Below are 25,159 nucleotides of genomic sequence, written 5' to 3'. Positions count from 1 at the left end.
TTTCCTATGGGAAGTGGGGAAAATATCTCTCAGTATCATGTTATTGAATTAATCAGACCACTGTGGACCTTTTTATTTATCCATTTATTAGTTTTCATCAGATATTTTGAGCATCTATCCTAAAAACCAAAGGGTGTTCTTAGGCCCTAAAGATGTAATAATAAATCATAGATAGGTAGAAATATGGTATGTTATTCATGAGAATGATGCCTTGTAGCCACACAATATGGTGATTAAACCAGTTAAGGATTTATAATAGATTGTTAAAAACAAAAAAACTATAGTCAGACTCATCAAGTTAAAATGCACATTTTTTATTTTTATGATAAGTGAGAAGTGGTTTAAAAATGCAAAATGAGAATAAAAAACTGGTAATCAAATATTCTGTATTTCCCAGATGGATTGAATTTATAATTGGGGAGGAGTTAGGTTAAAAGCCAGAAAAGATGGCGGGGGTTAAGAAATAAGTTGAAAATTCTCACTAAAAAGATAAAACTGAATTCTTTGCTAAAATAAACCTTAGAGCCTATATCTTGAGAAAATTCTCTGTGTGTGTTTTTTTTTTTTTTTTCATTTTTAATGGCTTAAGAACATACATCAGAACATACATCAGAGCTCCCTTTTTGGAAACACATTTGGTGTTTCTGAAATGTGTAAGGAGCTGCTCAGAATTAAAGAGATGAACAGCCTCCTGGGAAACCTTCCCCCAGTGGCCGCACAGCCTGCCAATGTCAGGTCTGGGACTTCCAAAGGTCAGGAGAGAAGGGTGGGCACTGATAGTTAATAAGCATTTCCTGTGTCGCAGGCATTTTGCTGTGGATTTTATACCTCATATCTGATAGTCTTAACTTTTAAGGACCAATCTGTTCTTACCTTTAAGGCAGACGTTACTATTCTCATTTTACATTTGATGTAACTGAGACATAGAAATTAAAAAATCTTGCCAAAGATTTGAGAGGAGGCAGATTTAAACCCAAATGCATGCAATTCCAAAGCACGGCTTCTTCCTACTTTTATAAAAGCCAATAATTATTGGGCACTTACTATATTTGTAGCAAGACTGTTCTAAGTGATACAATAGATTTTCTCTTTCAAGTCTTACAACAGTGCAATGAAATAAAAATTTAACAAATATATATATATATATGTATGTATATATATAATTTCTTTTCATTTCAGAGAGTGGCAGGGAGAGGGAGAGAGCTACACAGGCTGGGCAAAATAGAAATTATCCCCATTTTGCAGATAGAAAACTGGGGCACAGAATGTTAAGTAAGTTGCTCAATGTCATACAATTAGTAAGTGGCAAAGTTAGTCCAACTCAGTAGCGTATACTTTTTTCTTCTTTTGCCTGTTGTGAGTACAAGTGCCCTTTTCAAGGATCAGGCTTGATTCTAATTGTCAGGGAAACCTTTGACTTCTAAATGTTTAAGCATATGAGTCATGGAAACGGATTTCTCCCAGTTGGGTACTTTTGGGTTGTCTCACCTCCAATGGTCCCTTTTTTTCTAATTGGATCATACCCTCCAGGACATTTCGCTGCTGGAATATAGTGGTTTTGGAAATGCTTCTTAGTCAGTTCTAACAAGTTTAGCTCAAACTCCATTCTTTTTTTTTAAAATATATTTTATTGATTTTTTACAGAGAGGAAAGGAGAGGGATAGAGAGCTAGAAACATCTATGAGAGAGAAACATCGATCAGCTGCCTCCTGCACACTCCCTAGTGGGTATGTGCCCGCAACCAAGGTACATGCCCTTGACTGGAATTGAACCTGGGACTCTTGAGTCTGCAGGCCGACGCTCTGAGCCAAAGCAGTTAGGGCTCAAACTCCATTCTTTATTAAAATTTTATTTTTATTGATTTCAGAGCGGAAGGGAGAGAGAGAGAGAGAGAGAGAGAGAGAGAGAGAAACATCAATTACTAGAGAGAATCATTGATCGGCTGCCTCCTGCATGCCCCACATTGGGGATCAAACCTGCGACCAAGGAATGTGCCCTGACCGGGAATCAAACCGAGACCTCCTGGTTCATAGGTTGACACTCAGCCACTGAGCCACACTGGGCAGGCTCACACTCCATTCTTTTACATGGACTTTTCTTAAGACTTAATTTAAAACATTATTCAAATCATTTGATGGGATTATAACTTATATTCTTTCTACTTTAAAAGTATTTGAAGTAGATTAAAGTGATATAATGGGAGTAAAAACAATAAGAACTCAAAAGTATACAGAAAACAGGAGATAATTATACCAGAGACTTAAGGTATTGTAATTAACTGCTACAGGGCATATAATGCTAAATTTCCTGGTAGCTGAGGCAACAAAGAAATATAATTGGTCAAAAAATGTTTATTATATGTTCAAAGAAGGAAAAATCATGCATTGGGGAGGATGAATTTCAGTGACAGGCTATTTGCCAACCCTGCACTTCTACAAGTTAAATCATGTCCACATATTCCCTAAAGCACTCAGATCTTAAAGTGCTGTGGTAGAGACTTTACAGAACTGCCACTGATAGTCTGAATAGAAGCACCATGGCTATCTGTAATTCTTGCTTAGCAACACTTAAATGTAGGCTTGCTCCTCTGGGGAAAGGTCAGGTTCTGGCTCCCTCCCTCCTTTGTCCAGGTGTCTGCTCAGAGCAGGTGTCTGTCTGCTCACAGACATCTTCTCTGACTGTCCTCACTAATGAGGCTCCCTCTCTGTGCACCTGTTCTACTCTCTCTCCCCTGGACTATCCAACACCGTAGCCACTAGCCATATGGGACAATTAAAATTAATTACATAAAATTAAAAAGTCAATTCTTTGGTCACACTAGTCACATATCAGGAGCTCAGGAGCCACTTGTGGGAAGTGGTTATTATATTGGACAACAGAGTTACATCATCCCAGAGAGTTTTGTTGGGCAGTGCTATTTTATTATACTCTTACCCTGGCTTTCATTTTCTTTTTAGAACTTTTCCAACATTATGCCACACACTGGCTGGTTTATTTATGTTCCACTAGCATGTATGCTCCCAATAGAAGAGGTTTCCCCCCCTAGAACATTGCTGGATGCTCAGTGTCTAAAGCAGTATCTGTTACAGTTCTCTGTAAATACTGTTGAATGAATGAATGAATTTTAGTACTTCAAATAAAAAATATTTTGTCTAATGTCCATGGGTGACCTAATACACTGTTCTCCCACAAATTTTAATGAAAGAATGAAAATTCTGTAACCAAGGACATGGACTTTAAAGATAATGTTGTTACTAAATATGCTAGCCAAACTTTTATTTCTTTTATCTTTCATATGATGAAGGATAGTAAGTATGAAAGTTTTGCTTAACAGCTAACATATTGTCCTGAACATAAATGTTAAAAATAGCAATTTTCTTTGGATTCTGAAGTCATGTGAGTGGAAGGAGAAAAAAACAAGATACTTATTATACAGCTAATTGGACTTTGCTACATAATTTACAGCAACTGTGACACATGGCAGTGGAATATAGTGAAGCGGTATTGTGCACTTGCAGCTACACACATGAGGAGAAATCATAATGCATTCTATAGAAATGTCAGTTTACCTCAGTTATTTTTAAATAAAACTTATCCATGAAATGATTGCAGTGTCTGAAAGGAATTTGCTATCTGGACAAAATATAGCTAGAAGCATGACTACCTTAGGGTTGCCTATAAATAGACATCGGAGCTAGTTTTGTGAATTCTGCCAAGGATGCAGCTTCAATAGCCTCAAAAAAGATTGTTTCTCTTGGGCTCAGCATTGTCGGGATATACTTGGACTGGTGACGGAGGAGGGAGGTGCCCGACAGAGCCAGGGTGTCTGATAGTCAACCTTCACAATTAGCCAAATGAGAGGTGGCATTGGCCGTCATGCCCAATTTCAGTTACTGACAACTAGGAATTAGGTAAATTGGGGGCGTTTTCTCCTTCACCCTCTCTTTCCAAAATGCAGATATTTTCTGAGTAGTGTTATCAGTAAATTTGGAAATGCAGATTATTGGGCATTTATCTGTAGGCTGTGCAGGATTGGTGTTATTTTTCTATTTTAAGTAAAAATGTCCTTGCATAACCTTTCATCGGTTTTAAAATCAGGTCCAGTGAAGGACCAGATTCTTCATTTAAAAATGACTAATTTTGGAAACCCATATGTTCAGTTAAGGTTTCTAAACTGCAATAAATATGAATTAAAGACTCATCAAAATTGTTATATTTGCAATTTTAGTTTTTGATACTTTTTGGGGGAAATCTATTCTGTGAATATATATGAAGTTTAAAGCTTTCCACTGGTGCGGGATCAGATATGTTCATTGCTGTTAAGACCTCAGGGGTTGTTTTTAGCCGCCAGGAGACCATTCCCTGTGTGCTGAGAATAATGTGAGAGCCATAGACCGTCTGAGTCTATTGATTTGACTCAGGCAAAGTAAAGAAAATGGCCCTGTGGAAGCTCTTTGTTACATAGAAGCAGGGAAGTAGTTGTGAAAAGGAAACTAGCTGAGGGTTTGACACACAGTTCATGCTCATTTTATTTTATTTGTTTAAAAATTTTTATTGATTTCCGAGAGGAAGGGAGAGGGAGAGAGTGATAAAAACATCATGATGATAGAGAATCATTGGTTGGCTGCCTCCTGCACCCCTCCACCGTCACCCCCTCACCCCCAGGACCAAGCCAGAAATCAAACTGTGACCTCCTGGTTCATAGGTTGATACTCAACCTCTGAGCCACACCGGCCAGGCCATGCTAATTTTAAATTGTCCTGATACTTGACTATAGAATCAGGGTTCCTTTGCTGGGGAGAGTCTGCTAAAGACTTTCCCAGGTCACGTGGGGAGATTGCTTCCAGAACTCTCTCCCCTGCCCCCAAAGGCTTTTTGATGTAGTGAATCCAGACTTGACCTCACAGAATCTGACCACTACTGATGGAAAAGTAACGTACACATTATTTCCAAAAATAATTTTTCATCTATTCATGAGTCAGTGTGCTTTTTACCACATGTGGAAATTTGGCTTCTCAAATAATTTCTGTCCAGAGACGGAAAGCCTAACACCAGCAGTAGCTCGCTCTGTACAGGTGAACATCGATCCTGGAGTATTTCTTCCTTAGTTGATGCTTAGTAACCATCCTTTATCTTTGATCCATGTCGAGATTTTCAGGGAGATAGTTTATTGAGACATGGGTTTTCAGGTTAGTATTTTTTAAAACTTCTGTTTCTGTGAGTTCAATTTGGAGAAGAGTGCCAGATTGTCTTTGGAATCACTAAATCAAGCTGTCTCCTCCTGACTTTTACGGTGTCCTTAAAATGACTAACACATACCTTTTCTGCCTTCAGGTTTGTAACAAGTGTGAAACTGAGTTTCAAAGGTTCATTCCTGCCTTATTTCCTCATGGATTATACATAACCCAGAAGCATCATCTTACGACATTATAAATCTCAAAATGTAATAGCACACGTTACATAATAAAGCCACAGTACTTCTAACTGAATATAGTATCCCTTTGGAGTTTGTGCACATACATTTTTTATAACCCTATGTGCCAGTATTTTAGCAGGTCTATCTATTTCTTTAGGGCAGAGATTATACTTACTTATTCTCAAATAACTCTAGACACAGAAAAAAAGTTGTAAAAATACTACACTGAATTTCATTGTACCCTTTACAAAGCTTCTCCAAACGTTAACATCTTACATAATCATAACCTAATTATGGAAACAAAATGGACATTGATATAATAATATCAACCAGTAGGAGTAATTTATTTCAGTTTTTCCAATTGTTTTATATTGTCTTTTGGTAGGTCCAGGACCCCAAAGTGCACTTAATTGTCATGTTTCCTTATTCTCATCTAGTCTGGAGGAGTCTTTTCCATTTTTCCTAACTTCACTACTTGGGAGAGTCCTGGCCAGATATTCTGTAGAATGTCTCCCAGTTTGGGTTTATTTTATTTCTTTATGCTAAGAATTGGCATATGCATGTTTGGCAAGAGTATCACAGAAGTGATGCTGTGCTCTCTCAGTGGATTATATCAGAAGGTACATGATATCAATATGTCTCATTGTTTGTAGTCTAATTATTGGGAGAAGATGCTTTAAGACTATGCAGATGTCCTGTTTCTCATCATACTTTTTGCCTGTTAATTTTATATTCCACTGATAATTCTTTTTTTAAAAATATATTTTATTGATTTTTTACAGAGAGGAAGAGAGAGGGATAGAGAGTTAGAAACATCCATGAGAGAGAAACGTTGATCAGCTGCCTCCTGCATACCCTCTACTGGGGATGTGCCCGCAACCAAGGTACATGCCCTTGACCAGAATTGAACCTGGGATTCTTCAGTCCACAGGCCGATGCTCTAGCCACTGAGCCAAACTGGTCAGGGCTCCACTAATAATTCTTACCTGCAACAGTTATTACTTGGTGTTTGCCAGATGATATTTCCATCATTCCTTCAAATTTATTAATTAGAATTCTATAAGAGCTGTTTCTTCCCTCATTTATTCAGTTATTATATCAATGTGGACTCGTGGATATTTACTTTATTCTATGTATTATAATTCATTACTACATTTATTTTGTTGCCCTCGTTATCCCATCTTTGGCCATGGGAACCCCTTCAGGTAGGCTCTTGTGTCTCTTAACATAGCCCCATCATTTAAAAAAGGTATTTTGTTACTTAATCTTTTGGTACCACAAGATGTACCAAGATCATTTTGCTCCAGCCTAAGAATTGGTCATTTCTCCAAATACCTCTAGTTCTTTTCATTGGAGATTGATATTTAGGAACAAAATTTGGGTGCAAGGTATGCTCATTGCTACTGATATGTCATTACTTCTATGCCCTCTCAGTTGACAAAGCTAGGAAGTATGTATATGTATGTAAACTCATATAAACCCCTCCCTTCCTCTGTCTGTCTATCTATCTATCCATCTATCTATCTATTTATCTATCAATATTTATCTACCTATTAAAGACTATAAGTTCATCCTGACGTTTCTAATTGGAACCTAATACCACTAGTTTCCTTCTAGTCGTCTCCCCTTCCTTGTTTGCAACTTCTTTCTCCAACAGTGAGAGATCTGGCTTTCATTATCTGTATTATATTTACTTATTTTCTCAACTCTTGTTTACATCTAAAGAAGTTTCAGCCCTAGCTGGTTTGGCTCAGTGGATAGAGCATTGACCTGTGGACCAAAGGGTCCCTGGTTCACTTCTGGTCAAGGGCACATATCTTGGTTGCAGGCTCCTCCCTGGCCCAGGCCCTGGTTGGGGCGCATGCAGGAGGCAACCGATCGATGTGTTTCTCTCACATAGATGTTTCTCTCTGTCTTTCCATTTCTATTCGACTCTCTCTAAAAGATCAATGGAAATACATCCTCGGGTGAGGATTAACAACAACAACAAAAAGTTTCAGAATTGTGATTTCATAATTCTTGTGAGGAAAAAATATATGAATTAGACAGTAGTGTTAGGGTACAGTTCGTTTTGTGTTTAGCTTTGTAATATAGTAAAAATACTGATTTCCAAAATTTATTCAGATTAGGTCTTTTCTTCTCCACCCCTTTTAGTGTAATTATGTTGTTCATTTGCAATACAGCTAGGATCATTGGTTGTCTGTGCTCCATTTGGGTTCCCCTGACACATGGAGGTTGATTTTAATTATCATTTATTGGGGAGGTATGTGAAACATTACTTTAGTTCTAAGAGTCAGAATCATATGAGAAGAAATACTCAGAAAAGCACCACCCCCACCATTTGTATCACATTTCATTCCCCCATTCTTTCTACCCCCTTCTCACTCACCAATTTCATTAGTTTCTGATTTATTATTCTGTTTTTCTTTTTGCAGAAATAAGTAGCTACCTATATGTCTTCTTATACATTGACTATATTTCAAAGTCTTTTTGTGGTACCAGGCAATTTGAATGCTGTTTGATGATTTTTGTCATAAGGGTACTACTGCTCAAGATTGGTATATCCTTACTGCTAATATGTTAGAAAGCTAATGAAATTATTGCTTTCTTCTTTGAAAAATATTTTGGGGATTTTTTTCTAGAATGAAAATGAGAACATGAGTTTGGATGAGCTCATTAGCACTGAACTATCTGTTTCTTAGGATTTGTTTTTTATTAAAAAGGTAACTTAAAGCAAGCAGCAATGTTTAAGCAGCAATGTTTTTCAGATTTTCTTTAACCCATTATATATATATTTATATATATTTATATATATATTTTAGCAAGACATTTAAAAATTATTTTTCCTTATTAATTGAATTTGAATTAAGTATCAATGAAAGCTGCTAGACTGTTCTATAAAAAATGTAGTTTTGCTTCTGGAGGTCTTGCCGATCAGCTCTTCTTACAAGCAAAGCATTTCCCCACGCCTGTTTGCTAGCATTCTTATGGGGCATTTCACTGTGTACTCTTTTTCTTTTCAAATGCTCTGCAGGCCTTTGGGCAGTCCTTCTCCATCCACCGGAAAGTTGCTGAGGATGGAGAGACTCGGGAGGAAACGCTGCTGCAGGAGTCAGCCTCGAAGGAAGCTTACTACCTGGGGAAGATCTTGGAGATGCAGAACGAACTGAAGCAGAGCCGGGCCGTGGTCACTAACATACAGGCAGAGAACGAGAGGCTCACCGCGGTGGTGCAGGACCTGAAGGAGGTAAACAAGCACCCTGCGAGCAATCTGGGGGTGAGAGAAATAGGACCGAGTTCTGTCGGAGGAGCTATATTAAGCAAGAAGCACCTAATTCCGATGCCAGCACTTTCCCTGCAATTTTAGTGAAATGGCAGCTTGTTCTGAGATGAGCTTCTCTCTTATTGTTTGCTAAGAATTAAAACCTTTGCTTATTGAGTATTTGGGAAGTGGGCTTGTTGCTTCCGCAAAGGTGTTTAAAAAATATAGTACTTAGCTGGTGTGGCTCAGTGGTTGGGTGATGACCCATGAACCAGGAGGTCACTGTTTGATTCCCAGTCAGAACACTTGCCCAGATTGCAGGTTCAATCCGCAGTGGGGTGTGTGAGGAGGCAGCCGATCAGTGATTCTCTCTCATCATTGATGTTTCTCTCTCTCTCTCTCTCTCTCCTTTCCTCTCTGAAGTCAATAAAAATATATTTAAAAAATACATTTAGTGACCTTAACACTTCTCTCCCATTTCCCTGTTGTAATACGCTGTGGAGGAGAATGGTTGGCTGTGATGCTCTGTGTCGGCACTGATTCAAAATGACAGTGAGGTTAGCTCAAGACTCTTTGCACTGGGCAAAGAGACATTGGGGAAGTTTTCTTAGAGTCTGGCGAACCATAGACGATTTCTCTGGTTGTAGACAAGGCCGCAAATTAGAGCTGGTATGAATTAGGTCTGGGAGCCTTCCTTCCTCAGTCCCTGGGCCTCCCCTGGACTCCCTGTTTCGCTCCAGCTTTCCCACAGCTGCATCACGCGCCAGACCATTTTGGGCCAGGCAGAGTCAGTCTGCCAGTGATGTTGGGGACACAGTGAGCCAAAGGCAGCTTCATCCACCAAACCCTGTTAAGAGCATTTTTGGAAACTTCATATTAAATCATTTACTCCAGTTTTTGATATGAAAGCTGCAGAAGAGGTGATGTCCTCAAATTACTACACCAGTGCAGCAGAGGTTGACCAGCAGGTGTTAAGTCCACTACCAAGTGGGCTTGTTAGGTGAGCATTTTAGTAATAGAAAAAGGTAGGATGAAAAAATGTTAATGTTGTGAAATATAGTAGAAGTAATCCACTGATGTGTTTCTTAAAATCAGTGACATGTTACAAATAGCGTTTCATTATTTTGAGATATGTTATCCAGAATTTATTGGAATTTAATCAGTAATTTTCATTTACACGTGTCCATATTTTAACGAACTCAATGAATAGCTACAGTAAAGTTTCTGCTTTGCCCTGTTCATTATCTTTGGACATACCCAAATATAATAGTATGATCTGTGGAGACAGAGAAAGGAGCCAACCAAGTAGAATTTAGTATTCTTAGCACTTAAGTAATAAGCACGTGAGATAGTTTTCAGGAAGTGATGCCTTGCCTCACTTCCCTTAGCTGCAAACGATTGTTAAAAACCAAACTGCTCTCCAGTTCTTTATCTGATGCATCTCTCTGTGCTGGGCTTGGGGCATCACATGCTTACCCTTGGTAGTGCCAGCCCTTCTCCTCCTCCTAAGGAATTACCAGTCCCCCTTCCTATTCCAAGCTTCCCTATGAGACGGGCCTACTGCAGAAGGTCATGTAGCGACATAAACCATCATCCTTGATTAAACAAGATATTGAATATCCACAAGGGCAACCTCAGCAGCATGAGCAGCAGGTTCACATGGCAAGTTAGCAGAGAGGGTGTGACATGAACGACGTGAGGGCCAAGTGCACACGCATGCAGGCCATTTGTGGAGAACTGTGACCAATGAGCCAAGCAGTCATGACTGCCAGTTGGATGGATCCTCAAAGGTGTACATCCCTACAGTCACAGAGCTGCAGCTGAGGAAGGGGCAGAAAATCCAGAGATGTTTTTCTGTTGAGGCAAGACAGCAGTGAGTGACGGAGCATCCTCACACTGTGCTTGAGTGCAGTTCCCATGAGTAGATCTATCATAAGCAGCAGGAGTTGGTAATTATGAATGAGGATGCAAGTGAGGAATAAAGTGAGGCATCAAAGGCAAAAAGAATTTGAGGAGCCATACTGGTTTGGCTCAGTGGATAGAGCATCAGCCAGCTGACTGAAGGGTCCCAGGTTCGATTCCCATCAAGGGCATGTACCTTAGTTGTGGGCACATCCCCAGTAGGGGGTGTGCAGGAGGCAGCTGATCGATGTTTCTCTCTCATGGATGTTTCTAACTCTATCCCTCTCCCTTCATCTCTGTAAAATATCAATATATTTTTTTAAAAAAGAAAAAAAAAGAATTTGAGGAGTCCTTTATTCAGATCAGTTCTCAAATTTTAGTGACCACCTGAATCACCCAGAGAACTCATCAGAGCATGAATCCTGGGCCCCACCCCCAGAGGGTCTGGGTCTCAGCAGGATTCAAGAATTTTTATTTTTAATAAGTTCACAGCACATGAATCTGTGGCTGTTGCTCTGAAGACCACACTTTGAGAACCACTAATTTAGATGTTTTGGCTAAGCAAAAGCTGGGAAAGGGAGTATCATAGGCTCACAATTCAGGGAATTGCTTAAGTACCATAATCTCCTGAATGAATCACTTGGTTATAGTCCTTCAATTTCTGTGCATTTTCACTTGTTGATTTGCAATAAGAAAATAACTTGTTACATCCAAAATTTTTAATCTCAAATAGCTCAAGGCCATTTAGCTGATGAATGTATTCATTCAGGTTTGTGCGGTAACTAAAAGGGGGAAAGGCAAGCTGTTGGTTGGTTTCCTAGTCTTCTGAGTGTGCCAACAATGTAATTTGTTGATGTTTTCTTTGCTGGGCTAAAAGCTAGTGGTATCACTTCACCCCAAGGCCTGCTGTTTTTCATCCATGCCTCATGTTTTAATGTAGCTAATAAAACTATTATTAGTATTTAGAACTGATTACATTTATAAAAGGAGAAAAGGAATAAATTCTATTTTTTGGTATATTGATCCAGACTTTTGATGACTGGTATTAAATTAAAATTCAAGATCTGTTTTTATTGTAGGCTCAATTTTATTTATTTTTCTTATTCTGGGCATTGACTGATGTATAGTTATTGCAAGAGAGATTATGAAACGAAAAAAAATCATGACTTGATTGACCATGAGAAATGGACAAGGGTAACCAATGCAAAATGTAGTAAATCATCAGCTTGACAGATGCTGTGTGAATTTAATCATTTAATTAATGGAGTCATTTTTACTTACTGAAAAGACTCATCTCTTACTTCAATAAGATAGTTGGTAGTGGCAAAAGTGTTTGTGTGTGATATGTGGTGTGTAAATTATGGAACTTTTATACATATGTTTGCATGTGTGCATGCACGTGTCTGTATAATTATAAGGTCAAATTTTCTTCCATATGTGGTAGGTATAGGATAATATAGTGGAAAAAAATGGAAAATTTTCTGCATTAGAGTTAGAAAATCAATATTTGGTCTCAACTCTGCTAAAAGCTTTAGAATTTTATTCATGGCATTTGTAAAAGATTATTTTAGTATATAGTAAATACATAATAAACATAAATTGTTGTCATTGGTAACTTTCTGCATATTTCATTAAAATATTGTTGAAGATATCTCTTATTATGTAGATCCATTTTCTTAAGTTAAAGAAATATTAAATACCTCTTTGAATTTGTTACCTTGAAAATTCTTTCCGTTGAGATATGAACCTAGATGTTTCATATAAATCTTCTCATCTTTAAACATTTTAATCAATCTTATTGTGTGTGTGTGTGTGTGTGTGTGTGTGTGTGTGTATCTTTAATGGAAAAGTGCTTTAAGTAATTTTTTAAAGTATAGGGAGTATAAAATAATCACCCAAATCAAAGAACCAAATTACAAATTAATCTTAACCAAATTAGGAGTTAATCCTTCAGGGCCAGTAATAGAGGAGAAAAAATCCTTGGGTTGCCTTGATGGGCATCATTTTGGTGAGAGCTTAACAAGAACAAATAGATTACTGTAGTGTCTAAGCAGATAATTAGTAAACATGTTGGAATTTCATTTTTTTAATCTCCAAACTATAGGTCTTAACATACTAGAAGATAGCCTAAATAGGCTTATTTGGACAATATTTGTTGAACACTTACTTGGTACTAAGTTAAACTAATATCCACATTGATGAAATCACAAAATAGGATAGTGAAACTTCTAATACTACTGAGTAGTCTCAATTGTTAGTAAGATAAATCAGAATTTCCTGCAATATTTACAAAGCATACATTGCACTTATGCCAGTATTCCTAACCAGAACTGGCGTTTATGTAAAAAAAGAGATGTCCCATAAAATGGACCCCTGTGGGTGGAAGGCAGAAGATTGGAGTGACACACTGGATTATTGACCTTAGTAGAGATTAAGTCTGTACTTTAAAGTGCAAATAGCTGAACGTTTATTGACTGCCAGCAATGTGCCAGGCACTGTTCTAAATTCTTACAACAGCCTTATTGAGGTAGGTCCTATTATTAAATCATCTCACTTTAAGGATGGGGCATGTGAATCAGAGAGAAGTCAAGTAACTTGTCCAGAGCACATGGGTGATAAGTGGCAATCAGGATCTGAACTCAGAAAACCTGGCTGTGATCTAGACACCCCCAAGCCATGTCACTATAGTTGCCAAGAGCACAAGTTTCCCTTTTCTGAATCTTGCCTCAAGCTAATGAAATTTCTGGCACAATATCTGAAGCTTTGGCACAATAGCTATATTTTTAACTTGTTGGTAATATTTTACTGGGATATGGCCATTTAATATTTTAAAATATGCCAGTGGCTGAATTTCCAGAAATCTATTATTATTATGCCAACATTTTAGAACTATGTCTATTATATCATAAAGAATCCACATCTATAAACTTTTAGGGTATGAGTTTACCAATAATGATTATTTGGTTAAGGTTAATAACTCTTTCCCAGTAGACCTGAATGGTCATGTTGCCTTTTCGCAGACACTTCTAGCACTACGGAGAAGATGAAGTGTGAGTCCTGCTAAGAAAGGACTTTTATCTGCCATTTATCTACCACTAGATTTGAATTTCAGCTCTACCACTTACCAGCTGTTGATATGGACAAGTTTTTAAACTGCTCCTTTTTGTTCAGTGAAAAGTTGACCCCTGCAATTTTTACCAGCTGGCCATACTTCCAGCCTCCGGATCTATAGAGAACACACTTTAACAAGTCCCTATTCCACTTGACAATTTTAGTTCATGCCCAACAGCTTCAAATATTTGGAAAGAACTATTTTTGCCTTCTGTTTCAGGATAAACATATTTAGATCCATTAGCACGTCCTCATGTAACACAGTTGCAGGATGCCTCAGCGTCCTGGTTATGACTGTCTTAGACTGGCATCCAGTGTCTCTTAAAAATGGGTCTTTGCTTTTTAAAAAGCATGATACTGTTGACTGTCTTTACTCTTGTTGGGAATCCTTGACAATTTGAAACGTTGGGCCTAGGTTTTGAGTATTTTGTCTTTGTTTTTTATCTTTTTGGATTTTCCACCTTGCAGTCATGCATTCATTCATTCAGCAGAGGTCTCCTCAGTGCTTACTTACTATAAGCCAGATGCCTGGGAAACTTCAGTGCCCAAAATTCAGTGTTTAGAAACTATTTCCCTGCACTCTGTAGTATCATTGAAATAGAAAGGGATCTGTTTTAGACAACATATGCCATAGGCTGAATGTTGTGTTGCCCCCAACATTCATATGTTGAAACCTAATTCCTAATGTGATGGTATTTGGAAGTGGGGCCTTGGGGAAGTGATTAGGTCATGAGAGGGGGGCCATCATGAATGGGGTGGGAGTGTCCTTATAAAGGACATCTCAGAGAGCTCCCTTGCCCCTTCCACCATGTGAGGACACAGTGAGAAGACGTCCATCTGTGAACCAGGAAGTGGGCCCTCACCTGACACAGAACCTGTTGGCACTTTGATCTTCAACTTCCCAGCCTCCAGGGCTGTGAGAAATAAAAGCCTGTCGCTTAAGCGACCAGCCTGTGGTATTTTGTTATAGCAGTCCAAATGGACTAGGATAACATGTAACATTTTGTACAGTAATATCACACGCATCTTAGTCTCTCATTAAACCTGCAAATAGGTGGACCTGCTGTGACTGAGTAAATGAAAAACATCGTTTAAACAGCAATTAGATGCCATTGACCTCAGCCACCAGCACACATTCACCTTGTTCCATGGAGAGCTCTTCAGCCAGTCTTTAAACATCTCTTTGCTTCTGTTGTATCCATGGTGGTGTGGTGAGAGTGTAGAATTATAAATCAGGGAATCTGAGTTTAGGTCCTAACTGGACCATTTACCGGTTGTGTGATTACACTTATTATTTACTATATAAACATTATAATAACACCTATCCTATTCCCTATGATTTTTATGAAGATAAATATTTTTCATGAAAGTGATTTATAAGGAATAGAGGACTATGTAAGTGTTATTTATTGTTTCAGAGTTTGGTAATCAGACTTATTCACACACAGCAAGACAGAAACAATAAGTTAGAAAGATGCATTGGGGTAGAGGGAGAGGCCCCAGCACCTTCTGATAGGAGCAAGAAGTAGTGGCTGACATCCTGGCACCAAAAGAATAAGCAGCACATATTTAAAGGCCCATAGGTTGGAAGAGGAGAGCCGTCTGGGTGATCTTATTATCAGTGTAAATAACCTTTCATACCTGGCTGGTTCTTGAAAGGGTCACTGCATTATTACTCAGTACAATATTGAATGTGCTTAATGACGACCTGTGTCATGGGGAAAAGATTAAACTGTAATTATCGCATCCAATAAATAACCAAGCTTTTCTTATAGTCTTTGTTGTTTCTGGCCGAGTAATAGGTTATTGGGATGAAATTGACATTTCCAACTGACAGATGTTTTTACCATTCTGTAAAGGCGTGGTGTGGGTAGAGCCACTTTCTCTCCTGCTCCCCATACTTGTTGGGGATGGACCTCACACCTCTCTGAAATAATGCAAAGTACCAAACAGTAGAGAATTATCACTGTTTTTAATTGGTTTAAATAAATAATAATATAATAGCTCACGTTTCTGATAGTTTATCACATGCGCTTTTCATTCATTATCGCTTTTAATTCTCTCAAAAAACTTACAAGGCAGGTCCTGTTTCTCTCCCCTCTTTACAGGAGAGGCAAAGAGAGGCTAACCAGCGTGTCCAAAAGTAGTGAAGCTGGTGCCCTAAACCAGGCAATCTGACTCTTAACCACGTTAGTGCCTGCTTATTGGCTGTTTGATTCCACTAGAAAAATAATGTCTTTTGGTTGAAAGTTCTTTCCAACATGTGCTGAACCTACTATACTAGTAAATAAATATCCCTATGAACATCATCAGGAATTTGAAAGCAGGGTTTAACAACATACAGACAAGTCACCTTTGAATAATTGTGATTTGATTGTGCTTTTGGGAAATATAAGTTACATAAATAGGTTTGTAGGATTTGTTTAATTAATTATAGACTCACAGATTTTTTTTTTGTGGATAGTTCTATGAATTTAACACATATGTAGACTCGTGTAACCCCAGCCACAATCAAGATGCAGAATGGGCCGAAACTGGTTTGGCTCAGTGGTTAGAGCATCGGCCTGCGGACTGAAAGGTCCCGGGTTCGATACCGGTCAAGGGCATGTACCTGGGTTGCGGGCACATCCCCAGTAGGAGATGTGCAGGAGGAAGCTGATCAATGTTTCTCTCTCATCGATGTTTCTAACTCTCTATTTCTCTTCCTTCCTCTCTGTAAAAAATCAATAAAATATATTAAAAAAAAAAAAAGATGCAGAATGGTTTCATCACCCCCAAGACCTCCCCTGTATTGTGCTATTCCTTTGTCCTCATACCCTCCCCATCCCAACCTCTGATAACCAATCATCAGTTCTCTATCACTAAAGTTTTGTCTTTTCAAGAATGTTATGTAAATGAAATTGTACAATATGTAACCTCTTGAGATTCGGTCCTTTCTCTCAGCATTAATGCCTATGAGATTTCATCTAAGTGGTTGAATTATCAATAATTTGTTCCTTTCTATTGCCAAATAATATTTCACTGTATGGATATACTACAGTTTTGCTCTTTCTTAAAAAATAGATTTTTTATTGATTTCAGAGAGAGGAACAGAAAGGGAGAGAGAGATAGAAACATCAATGATGAGAGAGAATCATTGACCGGCTGCCTCCTGCAAGTCCCACACTGGGGATCGAGCCCACAACCCGGGCATGTACCCTGACCAGGAATCGAACCATGACCTCCTGGCTAATACATAGGTTGACGCTCAACCATTGAGCCACTCTGGCTGGGCTACAGTTTTGTTCTTTTTAAAAAAACAATTCGTTTATTGAAGGACATTGGGTTATTTTTGGATTTTAACAATTACAAATAGAGCTGCTACATATGTTCATGTTTGTGAATATTTTTGTGTGAACAAAGTTTTTATTTTTCTAGGACAAGTAACTAGAAGAGTGGGCATTCTGGGTTAGATAGTAAGTGTATATTTAACTTGTCCAGAGTGGCTATAGCATTTTGTAGTTCCACTAGCCAAGTTCTAGTTTCCCTTCATTCTTCCCGGCACTTGATATTATCTGTATTTTTTATTTTATTTTAGCCATTCTAGTAGGTGTGTAGTGGTATCTCATCATGGGATTAGTTTGCATTTCCCTAATGGCTAATAATATCAAACATCTTTTCATGTGCTTATTTGTTTTTCATATATTCTTCTTGATAAAGTTTCTGTTCCAGACTTTGCCCATTTTTTAATTATATTGTTTCTTTTCTTAGATATATTTTGAGAATTCTTTATATATGCTGGATTCAAGACCTTTGTTTTTGGATATATGATTTGCAAATACTTTCTCTTAGCTTGCCTTTTGATTCTGTTTTTAAATTTAAATTTTATTTTTAATTACAGTTACATTCAATATTATTTTCTATTAGTTTCAAGTATACGACATAGTGGTTAGAGACAGTCATATACTTTACAAAGTGTTCCCCCGATATTTTCAGTACCCACCTGGCACTATACATAGTTATTACAATATTATTGACTAATTAATTCCTAATCCCTTAACATTTTCCATCCAGCTACCCAATCCTTCTCCCCTCTGGCATTCATCAATTTGTTCTCTGTATCTATGAGTTTCTTTCTATTTTGTTTGTTTATTTATTTTGTTCTTAGATTCCATATACAAGTGAAAGCATGGTATTTGTCTTCATTCTCTTAAAAGTGTCTTTTGCGGAGCACAAAGTTTTGTTATTTCTTTGAAGTCTACTATATAAAATTTTTATGTATTATGTTTTTTATTTATTATATTTTAAATCAGATTTAAGGAACTTCTCCACCCCAAGTCATGAATATGTTCTTCTATATTTTTATCTAAACGCTTTATCAAATTTAGATCTGTGATCCATTTTGAGTTGACTTTTGTACAAGGTTTGAGATTTCAGTAGAAGTTCATTTTTGTGGCATATGTGTTCAATTGTCCCATTGCCATTTGTTGAAAGACTATTCTTTCTCCATTGAATTACCTTTACACCTTTGTCAAAGCAATTGGCCACATTTGTTTGAGTTTATTTCTAGACTCTGTTCTGCTGATCTATGTGTCTATCTCAACGTGGCTAATACCACATTGTCATGAAGTCAGAGAGGAAATAGGAAGCCAGGTCACTTAGGTAGGGCCTTTGAGACCATTGAAAGGATTTTGGCTTTCACTTTGAGTGAAGCGGGAGCTATTGGAAACTGTTGAGCAAAGGAGAGATGTGACTTTAATGAGCCAGGATAAGGGTAGGAGGTTAGTGCAGTCTCCACATGTGAGAAAATGGTGGTTTGGGCCAGGATGACAGGAGCAGGTGGTGAAAAGAGGTCACCAATATTCTGAATATATTTTGAGAGAAAAACCAACATGACTCTCTCATGGGTTGGATGTAGAGAATATGAGATAAGGAGGAGAAAAGATAACAGGAAGTCCAAGCATTTTAGCTTGAAAATTGAGATGGGGAAAGCTTCAGGCGAAACAGGTTTTAGGAGAGAAGATCAGAAGTTAAGTTTTAGGCATGTTAAACTTTAAATTCCAATTAGCCTTCCACATGCAGATGTTGAATGGGTAGTGGAAGATGAGGGCTGAGAGTTTGAGAGAACAATATGGGGAGAGAAATATAAATTTTGGAATTATCAGCAGATAGATGCTATTTAAGGCTTATCACTGAGATCACCAAGGCAGGCTGTGTTAGTAGAAAAGAGAAGGGCCCAAGGATTGAGCCCTAGGCTACCTCAGCAGTGAGATTTTGGGGACAAGAAGTGACACTAAAAATAATAGTGAACCTATATGACCCTATTAACCAATGTCACCCCCATAAAATTGTAGTATAATAAAATTTAATAATAATAATAGTTATTATTATTAATGAGGTAGAAAGAAAATAAACAGAGAGTGTGGCTCCCAGAAACCAAATGAAGAAAGTGATGTCTACAAAGGAAGTGATCAATATTGGAAATGCTGCTAATAGTCAAGTAAAATGAGGAAACTGAATTGACCCCGTGGGTCATTGGTCACCTCATTAAGAGAAGTTTCTCTGGAGTGGTGGGAGCAAAAGCCTGATTAGAGTAGGTTTCAGAGAGAATTAATGGAGAAGAGAATAGAGGCAACTTTTTCAGGAGCTGGTTTTGTTTACAGAGGACCAAAGAAAGGAGGAGGTAGCTACGGGGCAAAAATAGGCTCAAGGGAAAGGTTTTTTTGTTTTTTGTTTTTAAGATTAATAAACAATTGCATATGGGAATGCCGATTGCTGATGGGTATGACCCAGTGGGGAAGGAAATTATGATGATGTAGGAGGAAAAGGGGAACATGCCTGGAGTACTGGATTTCATTGCATGAAGAAGAAAGGAATAGGATCTGGTGCAAAAATGGAGGGATTGCCTTTGGAAAGGAGCAAGGTGTTGCGAACATCTACGGCAATGCCTGGAAAAGCAGATGGTATGTGTATGCAGATGTGGGTACCTTAGTAGGTGTGAATGAAGAGAAGCCTTTGAAAGTCCTCTTCAGGCTGCTTCAGTTTCCTCACTGAAGCAGGAAGCAAGGTCAGCAGCTGAGAGGGGAGATGGGAGGAGGTGTTGGGGATTTGAGGAGAAAAAAGTGGTGAGATAGTCACCTGGGAGAGTGAGTCACTAAGGTATTAGCATGGGAATGAGCATGGGCTGAAGCAGAAGGAGAACGTCCCTCAAGAGGAGGAATTCCAGTAGTCGAGATCATGGATAGGAATATTGAGAATCCAGGAATTAAGACCAGAAGTTCTGGGGATGTTGGCAACGAGCCAGGTGCTGAAGCCTTGGAGAAACGAGGAGGGAGTTGGTGTTTGGTAGGTGACAGTAACTGTGCTGGTAGTGGACAGTGGACAGTGACTATGCCTACCCTGCTGCCACGACCTTGTCACAGTGGAAGCAACTGTTCATTTGTTTCCAAAAAAATGTACATGTACCAGCTTGAAAAGAAATCTCATGATGACCTGAAATTTAAAGCAGAGGAGTTTGGGGGAAGTGTAGGGGGAGAATGCTCTGAAAGCAGTCAACCAGGCCAGCACCAGAGAGGGTTGCAGGGGAAACAGAGTGCTCAAGGGAGAGGCAGTTTCCATTAAAACAAGAAGGATGTGCATTATACATATCTGAAAATCTCCTTACTGCCTGCTGTAATCCCATATATGCTCAGAGTCAGTGACTATCGATTACACTACATGCATTGTTGTAAGGAGCACAGACACTTCATTCTCTTTTTGACGATTGTAAATACTTTTTCCGTGATTTGGAAAGTTGCATTATTATATTTCCCAGTGAGAAGCAATACAATAGCTTCTGAATAGCTCTCAAAATGAAGTCCCTTTAGCCTTTTTTGGCGTCATTCTGTGGAGGTAATAAGGACCTGCATTTTCATAATCCCGAACATTTGGGGGAAACTTCAAAAATGAAAACACATGTAAATATTTTCAACATCCAGATGTTGGACATCATTTGCACTTGGCTTCAAAATAGTACCATTTTTGTTTGTCACTCTTTTTCCTACATTAGACAATAATAAGGGGCATAAACTTCTGGACTGATATAACAGTTACATCAACTTCCTTTGTAATTGCCAGTCGTTAAACTAGTGCCAAATGAAGAATTAAATCGGAAACCACAGGGAAGGTCAAGCTAAAGTTAGAAACATATCATTCATGTCTCAGGTGGACTGTAGAAATGGCATCTCTGGAGCTGACACTGGTAAAATAAAAGTCTGTTTTTAAAGGAATCTTGCATAGTCTCTTTACTTTTTTTTTTTTTAAGGATAATTAAGTTTTTATCAGTTACCTTTAACCTTTATTGTTTAAAAATAAAAAATAGTGAAAAGACAGCTTATTTTTTTTAAATGTAGAATTGGTATGGTATATACTTAGTATATATATATGTGGATTATATATAATATATATTTATATTATATATATATAACACATATTACCATATTTATGAATTTCTTTTTTCTTCTTTCCCTCCCTTCCTTCATCTCTCCTCCTCCCAGGCCTCCCTCCCTTCCTTTTCCCATCTTGTGAATATGGTCAGACACCAGTTTTCTACATCTTGGAATATAGGAATAAAGATCTGTGCACAATCCACTTCATACATATTGATTCTTGAACTAAAAATAGCTCGATTCAGTTTCAGGCTTTTTCTCCCACCCAAGCTCAGGTTTTGCTCCCTGTGCAGACTGGGTGGAAGAAATAGTAATGCACAGTCAGCATCTTAGCTGGAATGCTTAGTGGACAATTTTAATTTTTCTTTCTTTCTTTCTTTCTTTTTTTTTTACATCTTGACCTCTATTTCCAAAGAATATTCTGGTTGGCAGATCTAGCCTGATTAAGATTCTGTCCAGGCATTTAATTCTCCTAAGGGAATTTATGGCTTAATCTAACAATCAAGGATACCTCAATCTACTCAAAACCTAATTTCTTGAAGGTTATAGGAAATTTGTACTTGAGCAAGACAGAAAGAGCAAATTAGTGAGTTCAGTGATATAATGAATTCTAGTATATATCTTGGATTATACTTTTTAATGCTTAATCAACAAAGATTTTTTTATTTTATTTTATTTTTTATTTTTTTAAATATATTTTATTGATTTTTTACAGAGAGGAAGGGAGAGAGATAGAGAGCTAGAAACATCGATGAGAGAGAAACATCGATCAGCTGCCTCCTGCACATCCCCTGCTGGGGACGTGCCCGCAACCCAAGTACATGCCCTTGACCGGAATCGAACCCGCGACCCTTCAGTCCGCAGGCCGACGCTCTATCCACCGAGCCAAACCGGTTTCGGCAACAAAGATTTTTTTAAAATAAATATTATAGACCAATGATGGTAGAGTGATAATAGACCCAAACTTTAACTTTCAATTTGACTTAAAGTACAATGCCATGCATCCCAGAAGAAAGGCTATATACTGACTGCCTCCTTAACTGCTTTTGGAAACAGACTTTGCCCAACACATTCCACCACATCACAGGCTAAAAACAGCTGTTATTCTTGGGAATATAGGACCTGGGCATCTTCCTCATCATCACTTGTTCAATAATAAAAATACTTAGGTTTAGAAATAATAGTCTGATAGAGTTTTGGTTTCACCAAAGCAATTTTTCAAAAAGCAGAATTGTAACTAACTGTCTCTTCTGAGCCTGTCACAGTGGACAAAACCTCACCGCCTGCATTACCTTAAAGAAATCTAGGATATCAAAATGTGTTTCCTGATGGGCTTTGGCACACAATAAAGTCCCAGAGTTGTTTTGGTTTTTAAATATATTTTTATTAATTTTTAATATGTATTTATTGAGGGAGAAAGAGATAGAAACATCAATGATGAAGAGAATCATTGATCAGCTGCCTCCTGCACACCCCCTACTGGGGATGGAGCCCGCAACCTGGGCATGTGCCCTTGATCAGAATCGAACCTGGGACCCTTCAGTCTGCAGGCCGACGCTCTATCCAGGGCCAGAGTTGTTTTTAAACAACGAGGGAAGATTTGGCTACCTGCATAAAGAAGGGGCCAGCAACCATTTTCTGGATGGTAAAATATTCATTATATTAGGATGAAGGACATAAAAGAACCTGTCAGGATAACAACACCCCTCTCACTCCCAAGTGTTAATGATAATGAAACTGGGCCTTGAGAGTAATAAAAATCTTGCATCATTATTTGAATCAATCTTTCATTGACATGGCTTACAATGAAATGTTCCAAACCTTATTTTCCCCCTTATCATCTCCTTAAGGAGTTTTTTTTTAGACATTTTTTCCCTAATTGCTGCAAAATTAAATATTGAGGAATGAGATTTTGCAGGGTAAGGCTGTATTACTTTTCTGTGGCTGCTGGAACAATGTACTTCAAGTTTTGTGGCTTCAAGCAACACAGATGGATTCTCTTATTGTTCTGGAGGCCAGAAGTCTGCAGATTACTGGGCTAAGGTCAAGGTGTTGTCAAGGCCGTACTCCCTGTTGGAGGCAGGCATGGAGCGTCCGGTTCCTCTTCCAGTTTCCACCTTTTTCCAGCTTCTAGAATGGCATTCTTCGCTTTCATGGGCTGCTGACCCTTCCTCCATCTTTTGAGCCAGCAGTGTGTCTTGTTTCAGTACCACATTGCCTTTTTCTGTGTCAACTCTTCTGCCTCCCTCTTATAAGGACACTGTGATACACTTAGGCTCTACCAGGATAATCTCTCCATCTCAAATCCGTAATCGCATCTGCAAAGTCTGTTGCCATATAAGGTAACATTCACAGTTTCCAGGACTAAGACCGGGAAATCCTTGTGTGTGGGGGGGGGGGTGGGGGGGGAGGGCGGGGAGGATGTGAAGGAGAGAGGGAGTATTCAGCCTACTACAGGAGTGATATCTCACCTTACTGGAAATGCCACACCAGCTAGGCAGCTTCCTCTTTGTTTATATAATGGATATCTTAGATGGCCTTGAAATTGATCTATTAGCAATCTGTGAGTTGTACTTCTATCTGAAATGAATTAAACAACTGCTTTTGGAAACAGACTTTCCTCAACATATTCCACCAAATCATAGGCTAAAAACAGCTGTTATTCTTGGGAATATAAGACCTGGGCATCTTAATTTTTTTTTAACTGGATTGCCAGGAAATTTTATTGATGCCTAGCAATATAGCATTTCATGTTGGATAAAGCAGATGCACAAAAGAAAAATTGTATTAGGTAAAATCCCTTACAAAATAATTACTTAACACTTTGCAAATAATTGAAGTTAGAAGATTTGGATTTTATTTTTAGAGCGAAGTGTATTTTACAGTGTTTTCTTCCTATTTGCTATGGTTTAACCATGGTTATGCATATGTTAATTGAGTAAACTTAGGCAAGTGAATTATCTTCTCTGGACGCCAATATTGTTATCTATTAAGTGAGAATAATAGCAACACCTACCTCCTAGGGCTGTCGTGAGGATTAAATAAATTCTTACATGTGATACACTTGGAACAGCACCTGGCATATAGTTAACACTGAGTCAGTATTAGCTGTTGTATAATTTAATTGCTGCTTGCATATATTTTTTAAATGTATTTAGAATTATTTCTTCTTTTTAATTTAAATTCTTTATTGTTTAAAGTATTACATGAGTCTCCTTTTCCCCCATTGACCTCTCCCTGGCCGCTCCCACCCCCCAGCACATGCCCTCACCCCCCCACCCCCCATGGTCTGTTTCCATTGGTTTTGCTCATATGCATGCATACAAGTCCTTTGGTTGATCTCTTACCCCCTCAAGAATATTATTTGAGCAGTAGAATTACTATATCACATGGTACAAGACTTTTTTTTCCAAGGTCATACATATAGCCATGTTGCTTTTCTCAAGTATTAAAGCAATTTATGCTCCCATTAGTAATAGCAAGGAATTGCAATTTCACTGAGCCCTGACAAGCATTAATCTTTGTAGCACTTCAGATTGCTTATATAGTACGTGAATCATGGCATTTCAGTATTAATTTATAAGGTCATGGAGGGGTAGGGATATGGTTTATCTTATTCCTTAGTATATGCTGTAAAGAGCTTAGTATATAATAGACACTCAGGGAAAAAAAGGACAAATGGATAAATGAGAAATTTGCCACTTTCATTAATTTGAGGAATACTTTAAATCTACTTTTTTCCTATGAGATTACTTTTAGTAGTTATAATCATAGAATGTTTTTCCTTCCTTCTTCTAGTCATCCTTCTCAAAACTATAATAATTTAATGTTAATTTCTATCAGTTTTACTGTTTAATTTTTTACTTTTAATGTTTTAGTCTTTGTGAGATTCAGTTTGGTATGTAGAACAATGTGGGACTTTATATTTTAAAATCTTCCCCTAAATGCCTAAATGTCCCAGCACCATTTCAACATGGTACCCCTCTTTTTTATAAAAATATTACATTTTTCAGCCCGGCCAGTATTGCTCAGTGGTTGAGCAGGGACCTATGAGCCAGGAGG

At 38.1% G+C, this 25,159-nt stretch overlaps 1 protein-coding gene across 6 annotated transcripts in view; it reads left to right on the top strand.

Annotated features, from left to right (window-relative positions):
- The window catches only part of BICD1 (BICD cargo adaptor 1), a 191,313-nt gene that overhangs the window by 85,608 nt on the left and 80,546 nt on the right, over positions 1-25,159 (top strand). For all 6 annotated transcript variants that reach the window (XM_070410466.1, XM_070410465.1, XM_070410464.1 and 3 more), the window contains exon 2: positions 8,451-8,663. In XM_070410466.1, the coding sequence (XP_070266567.1) occupies positions 8,451-8,663 (213 nt within the window). The remainder of the gene's footprint in view (positions 1-8,450; positions 8,664-25,159) is intronic.

This window comes from Myotis yumanensis, unplaced genomic scaffold (genome assembly GCF_028538775.1).
Source record: "Myotis yumanensis isolate MYYU_CA2020_CCGP unplaced genomic scaffold, mMyoYum1.0.hap1 SCAF_3, whole genome shotgun sequence".
Classification (NCBI taxonomy): domain Eukaryota; kingdom Metazoa; phylum Chordata; class Mammalia; order Chiroptera; family Vespertilionidae; genus Myotis; species Myotis yumanensis.
This window is presented reverse-complemented; position numbering and strand designations above follow the sequence as displayed.